Source organism: Hypanus sabinus, chromosome 12, assembly GCF_030144855.1.
Source record: "Hypanus sabinus isolate sHypSab1 chromosome 12, sHypSab1.hap1, whole genome shotgun sequence".
Taxonomy (NCBI): Eukaryota; Metazoa; Chordata; class Chondrichthyes; order Myliobatiformes; family Dasyatidae; genus Hypanus; species Hypanus sabinus.
In genome coordinates this window covers 47,750,159-47,773,785 of record NC_082717.1, presented here as the reverse complement: position 1 = coordinate 47,773,785, position 23,627 = coordinate 47,750,159, and the positions used below count along the sequence as shown (strand labels likewise).

Sequence of the window (23,627 nt, the reverse complement as noted above, 5' to 3'; positions counted from 1 at the left end):
TTAGTCAAGCATGATTTTCCCTTCATAAATCCATGCTGACTCAGACTGATCCTTCTACTGCTATCCAAATGTGTCATAATTTCATCTTTTATAATTGACTCCAGCATCTTTCCCACCACTGACGTCAGGCTAACTGGTCTATAATTCCCTGTTTTCTCTCTCCCTCCTTTCCTGAAAAGTGGGACAACATTGGCCACCCTCCTGAATCTACAGAACATTGTAAAATGATTACCAATGCGTCCACGATTTCTAGAGCCACCTCTTTAAGTACCCTGGGATGCAGACCATCAGGTCCCAGGGACTTATCAGCCTTTAGACTCAACAGTCTATCCAACACCATTTCTTGCCTAATATAAATTTCCTTCAGTTCATCCTTTACCCTAGTTCCTTTGACCACTATTACATCTGGGAGATTGTTTGTGTCTTCCCTAGTGAAGACAGATTCGAAGTACTTGTTCAACTCATCTGCCATTTCCTTGTTTCCCAGAATAAATTCACCCTTTTCTGTCTTCAATGGTCCAATTTTGGTCTTAACTATTTTTTTTGCTATTCACATACCTAAAGAAGCTTTTACTATCCTCGTTTATAGTCTTGGCTAGTTTACCTTCGTACCTCATTTTTTCTTGGCGTATTGCCTTTTTTGTTATCTCCTGTTGCTCTTTAAAAGCTTCCCTAAAGTAACAATTCCAAACAGAAAAGCAACCCTACTCAAACTGCTATTTAGATTAATCAAGTTTAAAATGGCTTTCCTCACACTCAACAGTATTTTATGTAGATTATTTTTTCTGACATTAAAGGACTACAGAAAGGTGTGTTGCCACACTTTGGGTGTGAATTAGATTTCTGAAGTACCTTCAATATGGACAGAACAACAGATCAGACCATTCTGAGTAATTTTAAAACTTGTGTGAACCATTAATTCAGCAACCACAAATCCCATGTATTTGAACTGAGAAAAATGTAAAGTTTTAAACTTACTGTCAAAGAAGCTATGCCCCTCTGGTAGTGTTTCAAAGCCTCAGCAATACAAGCCAGTGCAACACTAGACTTGCTATCTTGTAGGCCTGCCAAACACTGCTCTGCTTTTGAGAATTCCTTCAAGCTGTTTAGCCAGAAATAAAAATGTTCAGAGGCCACTTGAGTTAACAAGCCACGGTAGAGCTCTCCAGCCATATTGTGGTTTCCCTGTGAATAACAAAAGTCAGTAAACAGGCATATCTCTAAACCGCTAGAACTGATTCCTGTTCAGATGTTATTTGCTGCTTTAGTACAGTATTACCATTAATTTCAGAACTGAAATCTGTGGTAATATTTGTTCTCACAACACTTCCCCTCAATAATGATAAGATTGGGAATCTTGGTACGTAGTGGACTTGAAGTTCAGATCTGTGACCTAATTTGAAAAAGTTGTCGTCATCAGCTGTAGTCAATTACAGGTGATTTTAGTGGTTTTGATCATTCGAATCTGAAACCAGTGTTTGGAAGAGCACTTGAATTACCAAGGCATTTGCCAAGTGCAGGGAAATGGGATTGGATGGAACTTGATGGCCAGTAAAGATGTGATGGGTCAAATCTGTTTCTGTGTTGTGTGACAACAATTAACAAAATTCTCAGAACTGCACCAAAAATAAAATGAAACAATCAAGCAATGAAGAGAAAAAAAAACTGGCATATGGTTGAATTGCTGAACACATTCTGCAACAATGCTGCACTATCTAGAATCTACCACTAGAGGGTGCCACACGCTTGCATAAACATTTAAAGCAGCCACAATGGAGATACAGGACTGAGAAACAAATTGCAGTTTAAGCTTTCAGGCTTCCAGAACTGAAACAGGGTTGCAACATATTGATTTCATATAATAACAAGTTACGAGCCATTGAGTTTTAATTCATAACCAAGATTTTTCATGGCATACATTAGTGATGGCATCAGTTTGCTTTCCTCGTCCAAGATCTGACCATGAATAAAGAACAAAGCCAACATGGGATTAAGATTTAACTAGTGATGAGCATTATCCCTATAAATATCTTTTTATGATGGCCAGTGATAAAATGCCACACTTTACATTTCAAAATATTTTTTGTAAGAGCTGTGCAGTCATAGTGCTCTGCAAAAATAAATGAGCAATTAGTTTGTTTTGTGGCTAAACTTAATACAAGAGTTCCCCGATTCTTCCTGGATGAACCAATTATTTATAGTATATCTAAAGAACATCACACTTACAGTGCAGCAGGCCTATTTTGCTGCAGCTGTGTCAGTAAAATCATGCACTGAAACACCAGCAGCATGGGTGATGTGGATAACACTTATTTCTAATCTACATATTATGCTGCTCAATTTTATAGAAATACAACAGATGGGTAGCTTATATTAATGAGGAAAAGTATAACCTGAGCAAATATAATGCCCACTATCAAACATCATTAAAAATTTCAACAGCTATTGTTACAAACCTTCATGAACTTAATAAAAAAGCTCTCAAGATTACGAATGACCTGACTTGCCATGTTTTTAAAGCATTTTATGGTGGTAATGATAATGTTTCTTGGTACTCATTAATGACTGGATACAGAATATATTCCATCAGTTTCATTAGTGGCATTAGCACAAAAATTTAATGAAGTGGAAGTATACCAAATATATTAGAACAATACAAATTGAGTTACCATGGCAAATGGATATTTCTGACTTGAGGAAAGATCAGCCCATGGGGAGTTCTCAGGAACTGAACTTTTACATAACTCAGGGACTGTTCAAGTTAGATTCAGAGGGTAACCATAAGTGGCTTGTAACCAATTATTTGGTTGTAATTTCAGTGCTCTGCATGCCGGATAGAATAATAGGATAACCAACTTTACACAATGGACATCAGAAACCTTTTGTTATGCTGTAACTGAAAAGCAATTCAAGACTAGAAACAGACATTAACCTTTGCAACAAACCAACATCTTTCAAAAAGGATTAGGGGAAAATGAGATGAATCATGGTCACACAAATTAGCAGAAAACCAAAGAGCTTGCCAAAGGCTTTTGGAAATCAAAATCTGGCGAGATGGCAGCTTTCCAGTGAACGGAAGTGAAGTAGTTGATGGACGTAAAAGGAGGAATGATACATAAATATGCAGGAAGACAAATTGTGTGACAGACACCAAGCATCAAGTTTCCAGAGCCAAGATAGGAGTACCATAGAGATGGGAATATTAGGATGCAAGGGGACTTGGAAGATGATTGACATTAAGCCTACACCTTAGTGTGAAAAAGTCAATTTTACAGAAATTAATCACCTTCATGATGAATTTTTAACCACACCATCTAACCTCCACAGACAAAATTAAACAAGTGCTTTTAGGTGTGAAATGGAAAGAGAATGGTGATGGAGATTGAGAAGTTAGGACAACGCATAAGATAGTGTGCTAATTCCATCTGTACCAATTTAAACACAACTAAATCAGAATGAGGCGGAGAAGACTCAATGGGCTAAACATTTCTCCTGTACCTCTTGCAGAGGGGATCTTCTCCAGTTTCCAAATTATTTTTGGGGGAAGAGAGGTGCTCTTTGAGTACTTCTCAAAGTTCAAACTTTGAAAATTTAAATATTGGTTACAACATTTATTCTTTGGGTATAATTAACTTCTTGAAATAAGTATTGAAGATTATTTTTTAAAAGATGCTCACCATCCGGGATGCTTGACGAGCAATCTTATAAACTGTCCAGCCATTGGCTCCATTTTCCAGTTGCTGTTTTATCACATTTTTAACATCTGTAGACATAGTTTTCTGATTGGCTACAAAAATAACTGTAGCCAATGCTACCTGAAAGGCAGAGGAAAGAGTTCGTGGATTTAAAACATGGATACAATACTAATTCAACCATACTTTGAATATTGCAAACACTTATAGTCATTGCATTTCAAGAATGATGCAAAAACAGTAGATTTTTGAGAATACTGCAATAATGGAGAAATGGTGGCTGTATGGAGATGAAACTGTGAGATCTGGTCCAATGTGATGGAAGGATGTGGTTGCTTTTGGAGTGTGGAGGACCTGAACTTTTACATAACTCAGGGACTGTTCAAGTTAGATTCAGAGGGTAAAAAGTGGCTTGTAACCAATTATTTGGTTGTAATTTCAATGCTCTGCATGCCGGATAGAATAATAGGATAACCAACTTGTTTACACGAGGACACCAGAAACCTTTTGTTATGCTGTAACTGAAAAGCAATTCAAGACTAGAAACAGACTTTTTTTAAAATGCAAGCCAACAGAAACAATTTGCACTTGCCTAATACCATTTAACATTAAACCTCTTAAGTTCGACAGCAGTGCACATCAAGCATAAACTGATACAAGCCATAAGTATAAATTATGTCTTCTGAGAACAGGTTAAATTAGTCTGGATTTCGCAGTGATAACTTTACAAAGCGATTACAGGCAAAAAAACATTTCCACTACTTTTGAAGTGAAAATTCCTGGAAAGGAAAATGTGCATATTCTTTGATAATGATGAAATCAAACTTATCTAATCACAATATTCACTCTTAAAAAGGAACAAAGACAAGTTTTCTGTTGAGCCACTGAGTCGAAATTTTTTGAAACAAAACTTTACACTATTTTATAAGAAATAAAAAAAGGAATGATTCACCAAATAATAATTCAGTTGGTGAATAGATTTCTGCACCTCCAACAGCAAAAAAATGCTCACTTTAAAGGCATTGATTAACATCAATCAGGATAGAGTTGTTAAAAGAAACAAATACAAATTAAAAGCTCTGCTTAAAATACTCTATAAATGAATCGAAAGTAAATGTTCTCTGGATATTTCTGATATGTTAGAGATGTCTGGTGCCATTTGGTGCTCTTTCTGATACACACTTAGATGCATTTGGTAAAATGGTGAATTTCTATGCAGCAAAAAGTGTTCCGATTCTCATGATTCTACTTGTCATCAGCTTCATTACAGGAGTATTATTTCCTTTATGAAATGACTAACACCAAACCCTGTAGCACCTGTCCTTTACAAATGAAATGCCCCCAGTGTATAAATCTGAAGGTTTTTACCATTAGTTCCTGCTGTTTATCTGTAGATGACGATCCAATCATCTTGTACAATTCCAGGAGCTCTGCCAGCATTCCCTCTCCCAAGACGGGCAATTGCACTGCTATAGCTGCAAGGCAGTGGCACATTGGAATCCGAGCGAGGTCCTGGGCAGTATGTAGTTGGGTCAGCAGAGATTCAACAACTGGCTGGCTCAGATGAGGACAACGACACATCAACTTCACCATGCAGGTAAATGCAGTCTGCGCAAGTGTAAAAAGGCCAAGGCACTGAACAATTTCGGTCATAAATTCACTTTATAAAGGCATAATAGTTCCCATTTGAGTCCCAACGAAAACATAAATAGCACAAATGTCGAAACTATTTGCAAGATAAAATATAAAATGTTTTAAAATAATCAGCAAAAAATTAGTTCTGTAAACGTCAGCACTGGAAAGGACCGGAGAATGGTTCCCCCACCTCAGCAAGCTTTGCAGTCAAGGACAGCATAGCTTCCAAACTTTCTAAAACAGAATGGCAATTTGTTTCCATCATTCAGGGAAAAATGAAAATGACAGGAACTATGTACTTTACTGTTGACTCCCTGTCACTAAAAACCCTTGTAGCCGCTGGTGTCACTATTTGTTTTTTCTTGGTAAGAGCAACTCCATTCTAGTCCTTCCACTCATGGAAGTCCCCCGTTTCTTTGCTCCAATATCCCGATCAGTTTAAGGTGGAGTTGGGTTGATGAGGCACATGGGCCCAGCATATTTTGAGGGGGGGGGGGGGGGAAGATGAGAGAGAATTGGAGATGATGAAAGGGGAAGGTAAAGCATGTAAAGAGAACCAATTGAAAGGAGCAAATAGAGAAAAGTAGTATCAAAAGGAATTGGAATGGAAAATAAATGGAGATGGTGTCAATTACATGGAGAGCTTTTGTTCTGTCTGTGCACTATATCATCCAAATGGTTACCTTGTGAAATTTTAACAAGTTTGTGCATTTGATTTTCTAAATGGGATTTGCACTAAAAAAGAACAAATTTACATAAAGTCAGAGCAACTGAAATTTCTGTATGATGAAATCTGAGATGAGCCCTGCCTGATCACACCACTGCAGTGACCTATTTTTCTTAACTGACGAGTAGAGAATATAGACTATGGTTTTCAATGATTCATTAAAACATTCCCTTCTCAATTTCAGGTGCCTTTACAAATGGCAAGATCGGCCAGATGCAGATAAACAGAACAGATGGAGCACCTTCCCAGGATTGTTTATGCCCTCTGATGGCCAATTTACACAGAAAACAATTAATGCAGAAAAAAGAGACTGGCACCTAATTCAGCTACAATTAGTGATGGCTGATAAACAAATTCACAAGAGATGTGTCTTTAACAACAGAGTAATGAGAGGCGATTCCAAGATTGTATTTAAGGTTCAGCAACATAGAAACTGCTTACTACCAGTTTGTTCATATATCTAAATTTATTACCCACAGAACATAATGGTACAGCACAGGAATGGGCCCTTTGATGCCAAATTTAACTGCCTGCACATGGCTAATATTCCTCTGTCTACCCCTTGCCTGTTCATGTTCTTGTCTTTTAGATGTTGCTATCATATCTGTGCTACCACTTCTCTTGGCAGTGCACTATAAGCACCTACCATTTGGTACATAAATGAAATTTGATGTGTAACTTTCCTTTAAACATTATCCATCTCACCTTTAAGCTAAGTCCTCTAGTATTTGATATTTACATCCTGGGGAAAAAGACTGAATATTTATCCTATCCAACCACTCAAAATTTCATAAACATCAGATCACCACTCTGTCTTCAACACTCCAGAGAAAACAATCAAGTGTGCCTAACTTCTTGTAGCGCATTCCCTCTAACCCAGGCAACATCCTTGTGAACCTCATCTGCATCCTCTCCAAAGCTTCGACACCTCTCCTTCAATGCCGCAGCTAGAACTGCAACACTCTGAAGGTGACAGAAAAACTTTAATTCAGCTGCAACATGACTGACGAAGGCAAGTGTGACATTCATCTTTACCATCCCAGCTGCTTGTCTTGCAGCTTGCAAGGAGCTATGGACTTGCACTCAAGATTCATGGGTCCTGCCTTTTACTTCCCTTTACACTTTATCTCCTAAAGTGCAACACCTCACATTGGACTGGATTAAACCCCAATACCACTTCACTGCCCACATTTACAATTGGTCTATATCCTGCTGAACCCTTTGACAACCTTTCTCATACTTCACAAATCTGCTGCTTTTCACCTCATCTGGAAACTTGTTACTCAGCTCACACTTTTGGCCATGCCATTTATATACATCAGAAATAACAGAAATCCCATCATTAATCCTTGTAGAACACGTCTGGTCACAGACCTCCACCATTATCTTCCATCCCTAATGGCCAAACAGGTCTACTAAATTCCATGGATCCTATGTACATTTATTTTCTGGATTGGTATAACATAAGTTCATGTTGACCCCCATCCACTACCCTACCCCACCTTGACAATAATCTTTGTCAACTCCTCAGGAAACTCAGACAAGTTTGTAGGCCATAATCTCTTCAACTCTAAAAGTTATTCTGATTATCTTTAAGTCTGCTTTTCCAGGTGCAAGTAGATACTATCCTTAAGAACCTTCTCCAATAATTTTTCTAGCACTGATTTTACACTCAATAGCTTTGTGCTCACCAGCTTAGAATTTCCTGGTTTATAACTATTGCCTTTATTAAGCAGAGGAACAATATTCTCAAGTCTTCTGCAACCTCACTTGTGGCTAAAGACGATGCAAAGACCTCTGTTAATGCCACAGCAGTCTTCAGCTCTCAGTAAGCCAGGAATGATGGCACCCATCTTGCTGTTCTCAAGAGTACAAACATCTCTCCCCTCTTGATATCAACATGCCCTGGAATATGAGCATATCCCTTCTTTACTGATCTCACTATCATCTGACCACCTCCTTGGAGAATACTGATCCAAAACACCTAGCCCACTTTCTCCAGCTTTGGGCATAAGTTTGTTAAAATAATATTTCTTCTTGCTTTCAACATCCTCACCTTTTATTCATATTGCACATTTTCTCTTTCCTGTAGTTTTTCATGGAATCACTGCACAGCAGGTTGCCTTGCCTTGCAACTGAATCTCTTCAAAACACTAAAAAATTAGTCTAGCACCCCACAAAAATTTAATACCTCTGACCTCTAAATCAATTCATGTCAGAGGAAACATCCTCAATCTTGAGCATTCTTCTCACCTAGGCTCCAGATTGCTTTCCAGTCTATTAATATGCCATGATTCAGATATGATTAAGGCAGATAATATTACTAAGTGTGAATGAGTGCTCGACAAGAATCCACTAACCTTAAAATTTGACAATTTATTTTTATTGAAATTTCAATTTAAATAGTTTTGCTGAAGGCAAGTTGCCCTTTTATAAGGTAGGGTAAGCAATATTAGTTATCCTTATTATCAACAGTCAATCAGGCCAAGCAATGCACAACGAAAAGGCTGCTACGGCAAAATAAAAGGAAATCCCTTCGTAAAATAAAATCCACAAACTGGAAAAAGACTTGAGATTTACGACTAAGTGGATCAATTGAACCTGTAGATATTATCCTTGGAATGGATGATGCTGTGAGGAGATTCCAGAGGAATTTAAAATTATGAAGGGCATAAACAGTGTAGGTTAGTCAGAAGAATAAGAACCATGGGACAGAGATTGATGATTGGATAAAGAACTAGATGACATGAGAATGTTATTTTTAAGCTGCCAGTAGCACGAGTCTGAAATACACTAGCATTCAGGAAAGGCATCTGAATAAATATTCACAAGAAAGAATTTGCAAGGCAATGGGATGATGGTGGTAAGTGAGACTAGGTGGGCTGCTAATCTCAATAAGCAAAATAGCCTTCTGTACTATTACCACTGTGATTCTGCACAACACCTTGTATAACTGAAACAGATGTCATTGTCATTACAAACAGTACTGTGAGGACAAAAATAACCCATCTATGATAAAACAACTCACCTATAAGCAGATCCTGTTCCTTACCTTTAAAGCGTTCTGTGCTCCTATGTTACTTTCCTGGCTACAAAGAACAAGGAGGGATTCCAGAGCAAAGACTGCATCTTGTTCCAAACCCAAATAATCTACAAAGTGAAAAAAATTCCAAGCATAATTTAAAAACTGTGTGGGTGTGAAAACATGATCTCGCTATTGCAATTTTGTTCAGCTGTCATGCATTTCATTCTCTTGCAAAGTCCTAGGCTGTAATAAGGCTGCTATTGCGAAGACTGGGGCAAAGCAGGTTGGGCTAATTCTGCTCATAAGATCTCTTCCTTCAAAATAGAGCCATTTAAATAAAATAGGGAAAAAAAGCCTATTAAATATTCCTGTACAGAAATTGATTTGACTTTGCTGAGGATATAGGTTACAGGCAAAATGCCAAAGTTATCGTATTTTGTAATATGACCAGTATATGATAATGCAACACAAAATGCTGCAGGAACTCAGCTGGCCAGACAGCATCTATGGAAAAGAGAATGGTCAATGTTTTGGGCTAAAAGGGGGGGGAAGATGAGGAGTCAGAAGGTGGGGAGAGGGGAGGAAGAAATGCAAGGTGATAGTGAAAATGGGAGGGGAAAGGGGTTAAGTAAAGAGCTGAGAAATTGATGAAAGAGACACAGGGCTGGAGAAGGGGGAATCTAATAGGACAGATAGCCATGGAAGAATGAAAGGGGGAGGAGCACCAGGGTGCAGGCAAGGAGCTCAGATGAGAATCAGGTGAGAGTGGGAAAAGGGGATGGGGAAATGGTGAAGCGGGTGCGTGGCCATTACCGGAAGTTTGAGAAATTGATGTTCATGCCATTATGTTGGAGGCTACCCAGACGGATTACAGGGTGTTGCTCCTCCAACCGGAATGTGATTTCATCGTGACAGTAAAGCAGGCCATGGATTGACATGTCAGAATGTCAATAGGAAGGAGAATTAAAATGGGTGGTCACTGGAAGAACCCGCTTTTTCTGGCGGACAGAATGTAGGTGCTCAGCGAAGCAGTCTCACTGATATAGAAGAGGCCACACTTGGAGCACCGGACACAGTAGGTGACCCCGACAGACTCACAGGCGAAGTGTCGCCTCACCTGAAAGGAATGTTTGGGGCCCTGAATGGTGGTGAGGGAGTGGTGTAGCGGCAGGTGTAGCACTTGTTCCACTTGCAAGGATAACTGCCAGGAGGGAGATCGGTGGGGAGGATGAAAAGAAAAGGGAGTTGCATAGGGAGCGATTCCTGCAGAAAGTGGGGTGGGGTGGGGAGGGGGGAGGGAAAGATGTGCTCGGTGATGGGATCCTGTTGGAAATGGTGGACATTATGGGAAAAGTTATGGATATTTAAAAAATGGTTACTTTAAGTAACATAAAATATTATGCAATACAGTGATGTAATGGTTAATTTACACATTTGGGAATAGTGCCTCAGACACAATTCAGTTACAGTATTCAGATGTCATTTTACTTAAACTTATTTACCTGTTCATTTTTCTACAATGCAGTCTCTAAAATACTACACAGCACATCTCTATAACAACAATGCAGTATCCACCAAGGTGAGCTTCCACCTTGCTGGTTAGAATTCCAGTATTCTGATTACCTATCTCAATATTTATTAAATTCTGGACAAATTTCAGCACCCTATCCTACAATCACATTCTACCAAATCAATGTTTTATAAACAGATTAAAAAGGCATTGCAAATACAAAAGTCCACCCAATAATCAACTGACTGTTCAAGGCATTCGCCATTTAACCCTCACCCCACAGCACAGGAATTCCAAACCATGGCTTGAAAATTTAAGAACATCAACGATATGAGAATACTACATAGATCATAAATTATAGCTTTTATAACCATTCCCAGAGCCTGTGTATCACCTTGCACAGAAGGGGCCACCAAAATATTAGGAAGCTACCAATGTTACTAACAAACCAGACTTCAGGCTTTGAAAAAATTATGACAGTGAAGATCCATCATCAATCACAGATCTGGTAAAAGATCTCAAGCTTGAAATGTCAGCATTTTGTTTTTATTTCAGATTTCCAGCATCTCCACCTTTTTTTAATTTTGATTTTCAAACTCAGATCAAACCTGATTTGATTGTACCCTTCCTATGTTTAATGCTGGCGTTTCCACTTTGTTTGTTTGTGCCTACTCCATGTCTAGAGTTACTCAACTATATCCATACCCAGTCACTTTAGTTTTCTTAAAGATGAGGTTACAATTCCTTTAATTAAAAAATGCAATTTCTGAATCAAAATCAAAGCATTTATAAGTAAATGTGGAATTTACAAACTTGGGTACAAGTTGAAGACATACCTCAAAATAAACATTCTGTAAAATAATGGAATCACAATGCAGTGAAAATTATATTGGAAGCTAAAGCACATGGTGAATTGTAAACCAAATATTGAAAATGTTTTAAATGGAATATAAAGGGAGGACATGGTTTTTTAAAATAAATTCTGTTTTAATATTTTAAAGCTAAAATGAAATATTTTACATAAAAAGCTAGTGGAAATCAATTTTCCCTTTCCGCCGTAACAAATGCTGTATTTTAAAATAAGGATAGAATGGGCAATTAAGCACATTCCTATTATTGGCACTATACTAGTCCAGGTTTATTTATAGTGTCTTGAGTGCCAGTGACTCACTGAGCTAGAAATTTAAACATTTTCCGTGATAGGATATTTAAATATATGGTTGTTAGGGATACATCTGCCCATAGTTTCCTTTTATCAATTTGTCAAAAAAAAATTGGAGGAGATTCAGCAGGATGTTGCCTGAAGTTAGAGTTTCTGCCATGAGAGCTGAAGTATAGCCTGGATTTGTTTTCCAAGAGGCAGTACTAGTGGGTGGGGGTGGGGGTGGGGGGGGGGGGGCTAACTGGCCTGTATCAGAGGGCATGAGTTAAAGTAACAAGATAGAATACTTAAAAAGAACCTGATGCAAATACTTTTCCCCTCCCCACCAGAGGGTACTAAAATCTGCAACACTCTGGCCAAGATGATGATAGAGGGAGAAACAGATAGCATTTAAGAAGTGCCTAGCACGCATTTCATCTGGGCAGACGCTGTAAAATGGAGTAACAATAGATGGGTACTGATGGTCAACACAGAGATGGCAGACTGAAGAGTCGATTCCTATGTGATATGACCCTATGAATAATGAAATAATGCTAAAATGGTGACTACCATTAAAGCCCTTTTATTCTGTTTGGAAGAATGATACTTCAGCTGATGGTAAATTTATATTACTTTAGCAGTAGAAACAGAATATGCATTATAACATATTCCACAACATTGTGCCTTCACAGTTCAATTTGGCTGCCAGTACTCATGAATTATTTCCTTCCTTCTTCCCAATCATTAGACAAAATTTGGATTATGATGTAGTCAACTTCCAATGGTGAAAATGTTTTTATATATGGCATATTAATAGTAGGTTCTTTCCATTATAAACCACCGCTATTTAGATTCCCTTATTTATTAATAGATTTTTAGTGGTTTTAAAGTGAATTCCAGGACCTACTCAAGAGTTAATTCCATGAAGGAAGAGGAGGTATAATGTTCTCATTGTTTCACAGATGCAAAAGAAATCTAGATTTATAACAAAGAACTCAAAAATCATTGCCATCAAAAATAAGTATAAAGGATAGCATTGATCTTTTCTAGGTTACCTTTTTCTAAGCAGGATGCAATGTTTGTTAGAACAGTAACACCATGAGCTGCAATAGCACAGTTGCTATGGTAACTGCACTCTTGCGCAAGTTTTATCAGGTCGTCAGAATGTGCTGGAGTCGTCGTACTTCCTTTTAAATAAGGAGAAATATAAACAGCATTACCGACATGCATATTTCCATCAACAACGTACAAACCAGGCAGGCAAATAATGTATTTACATCAAAGAATAAAATAATTAAAATGAGAGTGATTTAGGTCACCTGAATCCTAGAAACAAATATTTGATTAAACCCAAACTAAATTACCACTTACAATATTTTATCAACATACAGCTGGACAGAATTCTTGATAAAAATATTTTGAAAGAAATGTGGTAAATATCCGTAATTATCCTCAAGACAATAAAGAATCTCCAGAACTTTGTGTGAAAAGCATAAACAAACATGCATTATGCAGCAACTTCAAGTTCACATTTATTGCCATTCAACCATATACAGTACATGTATACCGCCAAATGAGATAACCTTCCTCCGGAACAAGGTGCACAACACAGTACCTATAAATCACACACATAACACAAAATAATATTACCTCAAATAATTTCAGCTATGCTGGTGGATGTAAAGTGGTTTCCATGGCTTATGGAATGGATATGAACATAACAGATGGAACATAAAGAAATTATCCATCTTGGAGTGCATATTGTGTTTATGCTCAGAGGTTTGGATGCGCTTGATATACAAGTGCATATGCAGCAGCAATTAGGAAGGCAAGTGGTACACTAGTCTTTTTTAAAAGGGCATCTGTGTACAGGAGTAATAGAATATGGAAACAGGCCCATCAGCCTAAATGGTCCACACTGACCACAGCATCCACTATGGTAGTCTCAATTGCCTGAATTTGGCCTATAACTTTCCACGCCGGTCCCCTCCATGTACCTATCCAAATGCCTCTCTTAAATGCTGCAACTGTACCCAGCTCTAACTTCCTCTGGCAGCTCATGACAGGTGTTCATTACCCTCTGTGTGAAGAGGTTGTCTCTTAGGCCTCTTTTAAATCCTTCGCCACTTATCTTATATCTGAGCCCTCTAGTTCTAGACTCCACAAAACTGGGGAAGAGACGATAACGATCCACCTTATCTACAATCGTTATGTTTTAATAAACTTCCATGAGATTCCGAGGTGCAGCTGGTCAGGCTCTGGGGAATTACCCATCTTAATGTGTTTCAAGACTACAAGTACCTCCTTCCTCATAATATGCATATATCATTTTATTTAGGGATATAGCACAGTATCACGCTCTTCTGGCCCGATCAGCCTGAACTATCCAATTGTACCCATGTGTCCAGTTAACCAGCTAGCCTGTACACCTCTGGACTGTGGGAGGAAACCGGAGCACCCGGAGGAAACCCATACAGTGGCAGAACTGACGCTCTAATAGGCATTCTTAACGGTCTTTAGGAGGACCTAATCTCTTCCTAGTCACCCTTTTACTGTTAATATAACTAAAGAACCTCTTTAGCCCAGCCTGCCAAATCCACTTCATACCCTCTTTTTGTCCTCATAATTGCTGTCTTATGCTTCCTCTTAAAATGATTTATTTGTCTAAAAGTGATGTACATTTCCTTCACTTTCCTGACCAAAGCCTTGATATCTCTCATCAATCAGGGCTCACTGAATGTGGTATGTTTACTCTTAACCCTTAACGGGAACATGCTGCCCTGGACTCTTTATATGACTTTTGAAAACTTCCCACTTGCCAATTGGTAGCTTGCCTTTAAATAATAAACTCTTTCTGGTCTTCTAGCTGGCTACAGGTATCAAAAAGGCGGTTATAATCGATACCTGTCCCCAGCTGGAAGCCCGAGAATAGTTTATTCGTCATATACGCCAGGAATGCACTCGCTCCTTTTATCTGCCTTTAAATAGATTCGACCCCAGTTGACCCCAGCTACATCCTGCCGAATACCCTCAAAGTTGGCCCTGCTTCAATTGTACTTTAACTTGTAGGCCTGTTGCACCTTCTTCCACAATGATGTTAATAGTGATAGGTCACTGGATACATCAGTTATTTGACCCGCTTCATTTCCTAGGAGGAGGCCCAGTATTATTCTGTTCTAATTAGGTTTCTCTATATATTACATAAAGAAACTCATGTATGCACTGCAAAAATACTGCCCCATCCAAACTCTTTACACTCTTAGTACAAAAGAAATTCTTTAGATGCTGCAAATGTAAAACAACACACACACACTACTGGAGGAACGCAACAGTCAGGTAGCTTCTATGGAAATGAATAAACAGTCGATGTTTTGAGCTGAGACTCTTCTCCAGGATTATTATATAGTCCAATCAAGGTGACCACCCACTTCTTTTTTCTAAGTTCTCCACAAACCACTTAAGTGTCCTAAACCCATCAATCAGCATCAGGACCATAACCTTCCATACTCATGCCATCCTAGTACCTATCCAAACTTCTCTTAAACGTTGAAATCGAACTCAAATACACCACCTGCACTGGTAGATTGTTCCATACTCTCAAGACCCTCTGAGTGAAGAAGACTCTCCTTTGACTCCCAGTTGTAGTTCCACCCAACTTTGGTGGGAAAATCCTGCTTGAATTTACCCTATCTATGCCCCTCATAATTTTGTATACTTCTATCCATTCTCCTCTCAATCTTCTACATTCCAAGGAATACAGTCCTAACCTATTCAATCTTACCTTATAACTCGGGTCCTCCAGTCCCAGCAACATCCTTGTATATTTTCTCTGTACTCTTTCAACCTTATTTACATCTTTCCTGTAGGTAGGTGACCGAAACTACACACAATACTCTAAACAAGGTCTCGCCAACGTCTTACACAACTTCAATTTCACATCCAATCTCTTGTAATCAATACCTCGATCTATGAAGGCCAATGTGCCAAAAGCTTTCTTCACGTCACTTTCAATGACCTGTATTCCCAGATTCCTCTGTTCTATTGCACTTCTCCGTGTACTACCATTCACCATGTAAGACCTACCCTGGTTGCTCCTACCAAAGTGTAACAACTCATACTTGTCTGCATTAAATTCTATCTGCCATTTTTCAGCTCACTTTTCCAGCTGGTCCAGATCCCACTGCAAGCTCTAATAGTCTTCCTCACTGTCAAGTACACAACCAATCTTGGTGTCATCCGCAAATATGCTGATCCAGTTAACTACATTATCATCCAGATTATTGATATAGATGATAATTAAGAACGGACCCAACATCAATCCCTGCGGCACTCCATTGTCACAAGTCTCCAGTTAGAGAGGCAACCATCTATTACCACTCTTTGACTTCTCCCACAATGCCAATATCTAATCCAATTTACTACCACATCTTGAATGCCAAGCAACTGAACCTTCATGAACAATTTCCCATGTGGGACCTTGTCAATTGCCTTGCTAAGGTCCATGTAGACCATTCACTGCCTTGCCTTCAACTTCCCTCATAACTTTTTCAAAAAACTCTATATGATTAGTTAAACATGACCTATCACGCACAAACCAATGCTGACTATTCCTAATCATAAGATTATAAGATGTGGGAGCACAATAAGGCCATTTGGCCCATCATGTCTGCTCCACCATTTCATCATGGCTGATCCAATTTTCCTCTTAGCCCCAATCTCCTGTTTTCTCCCCGTATCCCTTCATGTCCTGACCAGTCAAGAATCTCTCAACCTCTACCTTAAATATACATAGACTCAGCTTCCACAGCTGCCTGTGGCAAAGAATTCCACAGATTCACCATTCCTAGGCTAAAGAAATTCCTCCTATCTCCATTCTAAAAGGATGCCCCTCTATTCTGAGGCTGTGTCCTCTGGTCTTAGACTCTCTCACCATAGGAAACATCCTCTCCACATCCACTCTATCAAGGCCTTTCACCATCAGATAGGTTTCAATGATGTCATCCCTCATTCTTCTGAATTGCAATGAATACAGGCTCAGAGCCATCAAACGCTCTTCATATGACAAGCCACTGAGTCCTGGAATCATTTTTATGAACTTCCTTTGGACCCTTCCAGTTTTAGTACATCCTTCCTGAGGTAAGGGGCCTAAACTTATTCACAATACTCCAAGTCAGGACACACTAGTGCTTTATAAAATCTCAGCATTACATCCTTGCTTTTATATTCTAGTCCTCTTGAAATGAATGCTAACATTGTATTTGCCTTCCTCACCACAGACTCAACCTGCAAATTAGCCTTTAGGGAATCCTGCACAAGGACTCCCAAGTCACTTTTGTAATACCTGTGTAGCACCAGTCTTTTTGCATGTGACAAGTCGCTGCACTCTTTGAGAAAATCAAACTACACAGTACTACACTAGGTGCTAGTAGGCTATCAGAAGATTCTAGGTATCGGAAGGAGGCAACGAATGGAAACCACAGACGTCTCGAGATAAGTTTTGCTTATAAGAAAAGAATACAATATGTACAAAATATTTACATGAACAAGAACAATTCAAAATTCCAATATTCTGTTTAGGTTTGAAATCTTAGATATCAAACCAAAACAAATTCCTTTTAAATAAGAATCAGTGAGATTCCTTTATTACTCTAATTTCTTTAACTAACTTGATCTAGTGTTTGTTATTCTCTATTTAGAAGCTTACAGACTAAACTTTCCTTTTTACTTATCCCTAGTTAGCTAGAAAACCAAATATAATTTCTATTCTTAAGTATTATAGTTAACTTCAGTTAACTTCATAACTATAGTTAACTTCAGTTTCAGTTCCAGGCAGTATATCTATATTTGAATTTATATTCAAATTCAAAAATTATATATCTACTGTTCAACTGCTTTCATGACAATTCTCCAACATCACAGCTTTTAAACAAAGTATATCTCTTTCTGTAACTTATCAAAGTCTTCGCAAAAATAATCCATTCTTGCAGAAAATCAAATTTGGATTCTTGGAATGAAAATAAATTTATACATCCAACCATATTAAATCCTCTGCATCATTACACATTTTGGTCCTGTTGTACTGGTTCGTCAACTCTTGGCTAGCTTGCCATCTTCTTTCTTGGTTCATTGTAAAGAAATAGTTTATCATCCACGGTAAGTCAAAAAACTTGACCAAATCCTTTGGTATGATTTTACATAACTAATTCCCAACTACATGGTAGGGATCTTGGACACCCGTCACTACCAATATTGTCTCATTAAAGCTACTGCCTGTTACAGCACTAGTTTCAATAAATATTTTATTGCTATTGCCTCTACTCCAGGGGTTTGACCCTGAGGTTTTCAAGTTAGTAGGGTAAAGATACTTACTACTAACTCCACTCTTAACAGTACGTCTTCAGCTTCTAATCATTGCTGCGTTTCTCTCCTTATCCATGCCTGCATCAACCACGCCTCGTTCTTGCATAGCGATTTTTTCAAATTCTCTTTTTCAAAAAAAAAATCTGTAAAATTCGTTTTCATCCTTCTGCAGGTGGAGCTTTCTAACACTACACCTTTAGGTTTAATTAACCTGGGTTACACTTTGTACCCAGTTTTTTTTTTCATTTAGAAAATAGTCAACCCTTTCACTTCTTCTATCAAAGTGCATGACCATACACTTCCCGATATTGTATTTCATCTGCCATTTCTTTGCCTATTCTAATCTAAGTCCTTCTGTAGCCTCTCTACTTCCTGAAAACAACTTGCCCATCCACCTATTTTCATTTCGTCTACAAACTATGCAACAAAACCAACAATTCCATCACCCAATCATTGACATATAATGTAAAAAGAATTGGTCCCAAGACAGACTCCTGTGGAACACCACCAGTCAGCCAGAAAAAGCTTCCTTTATTCCCACTCTTTGCCTCCTGCCAATCAATCACTGTTTTATCCATGCTAGAATCTTTCCTGTAATACCACAGGCTAATAACTTGTTAAGCAGCCCCGTGTGTGGCACCTTGTCCAAGGCCTTCTGAAAATCCAAGAACACAACATCAACTGATTCTCCTTTGTCTATCCTATCTACGATCCTAATCAGTCCAGGTTTACCCAAATACTTACATAACAGTACCTGAGAATACCTTTCCCACTTCTGATGTCAGGCTCCATGATCAATAATTTCCTGGTTTGTTTTTAGAGCTTTTCTTGAACAGAGGAACAACATTAGAGATCTTCCAATCCTCCAGTACCACAACCTATTGCTAAGGATTATTTAAATATCTCTGTTAGGGCAGCTGCAATTTCTGTACTTGCCTCCCACAGGGTCCAAGAGAACACATTGTCAAGCCCTAGGGATTTGTCCACCCTAATTTGCCTCAAGACAGCAAATACTTCCTCCTCTGTAATCTGAATAGGGTCCATGACCTCACTGTTGGTTTGCCTCACTTCTACAGATTCTGCGTCCATCTCCTGAGTAAATACAGATGCGAAAAATCAATTTAAGATCTCCGCCATCTCTTTTGGTTCTATGCATTTATTATAATTCAGATCTTCCAAAGGATCAATTTTGTCCCTTTTGCTCTTAACATATCTGTACAATCCCTTAGGATTCTCTTTCACCTTGTCTGCTAGGGCAAAACCATGCCTTCTTTTGTGCTCTCTTGCATTTCTTAAACACTTGAAGTACCTCATTTGTTCCTAACTGTCTATACCTGCTATACACCTCCCTTTATTTCATAACCAGGGCTACAATATCCCTTGAAACCAAGGTTCCCTAAACCTGTCATCTTTACCTTTTTTTTCTACAGGCACATACAAGCTTTGTACTCTCAAAATTTCACTTTTGAAGGCTTCCCTTTTACCAAGTACAACTTTGCCTGTAAAAAGCCCATCCCCATCCACACTTGCCAGATCCTTTTTGATACCCATCAATGGCCCTTCTCCAATTTAGAATCACAATCTGCAGACCAGACCTATCCTTTTCCATATTTACTTTGAAACTAATGCTTTATGATCATGGCAAAGTGTTCCCCTACACAACTTCTGTCATCTGCCCTGTCTCTTTCTGTAACAGAAGATCAAGTATTGCACACTCTTGTTGGGATTCCTATGCACTGATTAAGGAAACTTTCCAGAACAATTTGACAAACCCTATACCATCTAGTCCTTTTAGAGTATGGGAATCCCAGTTAGTACGTGGAAATTTAAAATCACCTACTATAACAACCTTACGTTTCCTGCAATAGTCTGTGATCTCCCTACAAATTTGTTGCTTTAAATGCTATGGACTGTTGGGTGGTCTATAATATAGCCCTATTAACATAGTCACACGATCAGCCATGATCATACCGAATGCCCGAAGGGCCGAATGGCTTACTCCTGCACCTATTTTCTGTTTCTATGTTTCTATCAAACCTCACAAGGCGAGCTCTGCAGTCTGTCCTGACTGTGCACTGCCTTGAGGAAAAATTTTTTCACCCAGCGAGTTGTGGATCTATGGAATGCTCTGCCTCAGAAGGCTGTGGAGGCCAATTCTCTGGATGCTTTCAAGAGAGAGTGTTAGATAGAGCTCTGAAAGATAGCAGAGTCAAGGGATATGGGAAGAAGGCAGGAACGGGTTACTGATTGTGGATGATCAGCCATGATCACATCGAATGGCGGTGCTGGCTCGAAGGGCCAAATGGCCTACTCCTGCACCTATTGCCTATTGTGACATTTTCCCTGACTTGTAATGCCACCCCTCCCCATTTAATCCTTCCCGCTCCGTCCTGGAACATTGAGCTGCCAGTCCTGCCCCTCCTGCAACAAAGCCTCACTAATGATTATAAGAACATAATTCCATGTATGGATCCATGCCCTGAGCTCATCTGCTTTCCTATAATACTTCTTGGATCAAAATATACACAGCTCAGAACATTAGTCCCACCAAGCTCAACCCTTTGATTCCTGATTCTGTCTGAGGTTTTTACGAACATCGGCCTCTACAATCTCTCCACTATCTGTTTTGGCACCCTGGTTCCCATTCCCCTGCAACTATAGTTTAAACTTAGCCTCATTAAATGATCCCTCAAGAATATATTCTGTTTATTGCTGTTATGTCTCCCCCCCCCAGCCCCCATTAAACAGGCAACACCTCCTCCACTCCTACCCGTTACTCTGACATGCCTAAAGCATCAGTATCCTGGAACAATGAGCTGCCAGCCCTGCCCTTCTCACAACCACATTTCTGTTATGGCCACAATATGCCAGTCTCTATAAGCAATCCATGCCCTTACTTCCCCTGTCCAGCCTGTGAAGCTGTGTGTTGAAATAGGTGTAATTCAAAGTAGTGATTCTATCTGCCCTTTTACTGTAAGCACAGCTATCCTGATTAATAGGTGTACACATTTCAGTTGGTGCACATATTTCCCGACAAAGATATCGGTCCCTTTCAGGTTCAAGTGTACCTATCCTTCATGTACAGATCACCTCTACCCAGAAGAGATCCCAATGATCCAAGAACCTGAATCCCTGCTTCCCTGCACCAACTCTTAGCCACATATTCACCTGACCACTTTCTATTCCTGGGCTCACCAGCAGAAACAAAGATATATCACTGCAATTAGATACAGCTGGAGTTTTGTGTACAGTTTTTGGTTTCTTGACCTAATAGAGGATGTATATGCTATAGGGGTTGTGCACCAGACTCCTTCCAGGGATGGCAGGATAGCTATACAAGTGATGTATTTGGCTGATACTGTATTCTTTAGAATTTAGTAAAATTAGAAGAGATCTCATTGAAACATTGAGGGCTTGACAGGCTAGGATGCTTCCCTTGAGTGAAGAATCTGGAATCAAGAAGCACAGTTTAAGAATAAAGGCATGGATATATTGGACTGAGTAAAGGAGCAATTTCACTAGTCTGATGAAAGCGAACTTTAGAATTCTCTACTATAGACAGAAACCAATCAATTTTGCAGTCTTAAAGGAATGAAGAAAAATAGCAGAGGTCAATGATCAGCCATGATCTTGATGAATGGCAGGGCAGTTTAAAGGTTTTTACAGACTACTGCTTTGCATCCAGTAATATGTTCAACAATCAAGTAAGCTGAGGACCAAAGCAAACTTTCATTGATACCCATAGTATACTGTGCCACAATCAAATATTACCATGGATATACTGGGCTTCATCCTAGGCTACTGTTTAAGGGCTTCATCAGAACACAGGAGTATAAATGAGCACTGAAAAATCTTATACATAAAAATTTTGGTCCTGATTTTAACAATATCATCTCCATCGCCTGTAGATTGTGCTCCAGTAAATGTGTTTCTTGTGGAAAAAAATATCAGCCATTTTAATGCAGTATGACTTATTGGCTGATGATTTCTAAGAAATAGATCAACAATGACACGTAGACTCCATTCTTTGTTTCAGGCTTTACTGCTCTTCCATTTGTAATAATGCAATTTCACACAGATGATTACATTAATGAAAAGTTAAATAAAATTGGGCAGTGGCCTTACCTTGTGAATTATAGTAGTACTGTTTCATTGCGATTGTTCCTGATAACGTGGACAAAACTGAAAGTATGCCCAATTTCAAACTGTCATAAGGGCTCTGAAGGGCACACTCGCACAGAGACTTAACAAGAAAAAAAAGCATGTTATAGTTATGTTTTTTGGAAGATATGTTTTTAAACAGTTAAATATTGTAATGAGAATCATGGTGTATTTATGAGGCCAGATGTAGTATCAGCTCATCAAAACTGCAGTTGCCTTTGAGTAGTCAGATTACATATAGAATCATAAAGAACAGTAAGAGGTCACTTATACTCTTATCAGCTCCTAGAAAGAGATACATTATTAATGCACAGGCAGCCTTAAATCCTTTAAGCATTGAACAGCTTCTCTCCTATAAGGAATTTTTTTTCAAATTAACTGGTTTATTACAATTTACCCTTACTGAAATATCGCTAATTCTGCTCTTACTGTATGTCTTATGGAATAGGGTGTCCAGTTTTTGGCACCTCACTCAGTCTTTGGGGATGATAGAACTATTAAACTGGTTTTTGAATAAGAGGTTTAAAACATTGAGAGGATTTTTCTGCTCATTAACTCTCAATACAGCAGACAACAGTACTAAAGATTTAATTAATTTGATCAAAAGCACTACTTCTTTTGAAAAAGTATTGAGAAATAATCAGTGTACACTTGTAAAACTGTAAGGTAGCCGAAGACTCAGCTAAAATTGAAAAGAGCACAAGAATCAGAATGTAACCGGAAAGGAAGCAATTTTATAGCCGGTTGTTATGATCAAGTCCACAATGTGAAAGGATGGTGGCAGCAAACTCTGGTTATTTCTGAAAGTGAATTTATTATGAAAAGTTAAAGGAGGAAAGGACATGAATGGCTCCTTCTACTGTTCTTCAGCAGTCCTGTAGGATCAAGGATGACGTGTTTCCCTTCTATTTTGTTGTTTCTGATAGATGAAGCCAGTATAGGAACCACAGTCCCTCACAAATTGTACAGGAGGTGCCTGGTGAAGCAGGTGGGTGGGTTATTCGTGAAGTAGTGAACATCACTTTTGTACTTGGTACTATGACTAGTCTGACTACATGAAAGCAAAGTCAAATTTTCACAATAAAATAGTTATTAATTTTCAATTAATAAATAAGGATTTTTAAAGGAGGGAAAGAGAAAACCATGATGTATTATTTGTGAAACAGAATAACATCTCTCTCTAAACTGGTACATGCTAACATTTACCTTCCTGTCATTCCTCGAGACAAAACACATACATGTTCAATATGGGAACACAGACAGCCAAATGAAAGTTTGCTGCAAACCATAAACAATTTGCACCAAAAGTATCTTTCTAAATCATGCTAAAAATAAATTGTGTGAATAACTGTAAACAAAGACTATCTAGCTAGGAG

General features: G+C 38.7%; 1 protein-coding gene across 2 annotated transcripts in view; it reads right to left on the bottom strand.

Annotated features, from left to right (window-relative positions):
- The window catches only part of ints7 (integrator complex subunit 7), a 67,744-nt gene that overhangs the window by 21,375 nt on the left and 22,742 nt on the right, over window positions 1–23,627 (bottom strand). For both annotated transcript variants that reach the window (XM_059985875.1, XM_059985876.1), the window contains 6 exons: window positions 22,216–22,333; window positions 12,786–12,917; window positions 9,107–9,204; window positions 5,061–5,300; window positions 3,678–3,815; window positions 979–1,185 (listed from right to left, as the gene is read on the bottom strand). In XM_059985875.1, the coding sequence (XP_059841858.1) occupies window positions 979–1,185; window positions 3,678–3,815; window positions 5,061–5,300; window positions 9,107–9,204; window positions 12,786–12,917; window positions 22,216–22,333 (933 nt within the window). The remainder of the gene's footprint in view (window positions 1–978; window positions 1,186–3,677; window positions 3,816–5,060; window positions 5,301–9,106; window positions 9,205–12,785; window positions 12,918–22,215; window positions 22,334–23,627) is intronic.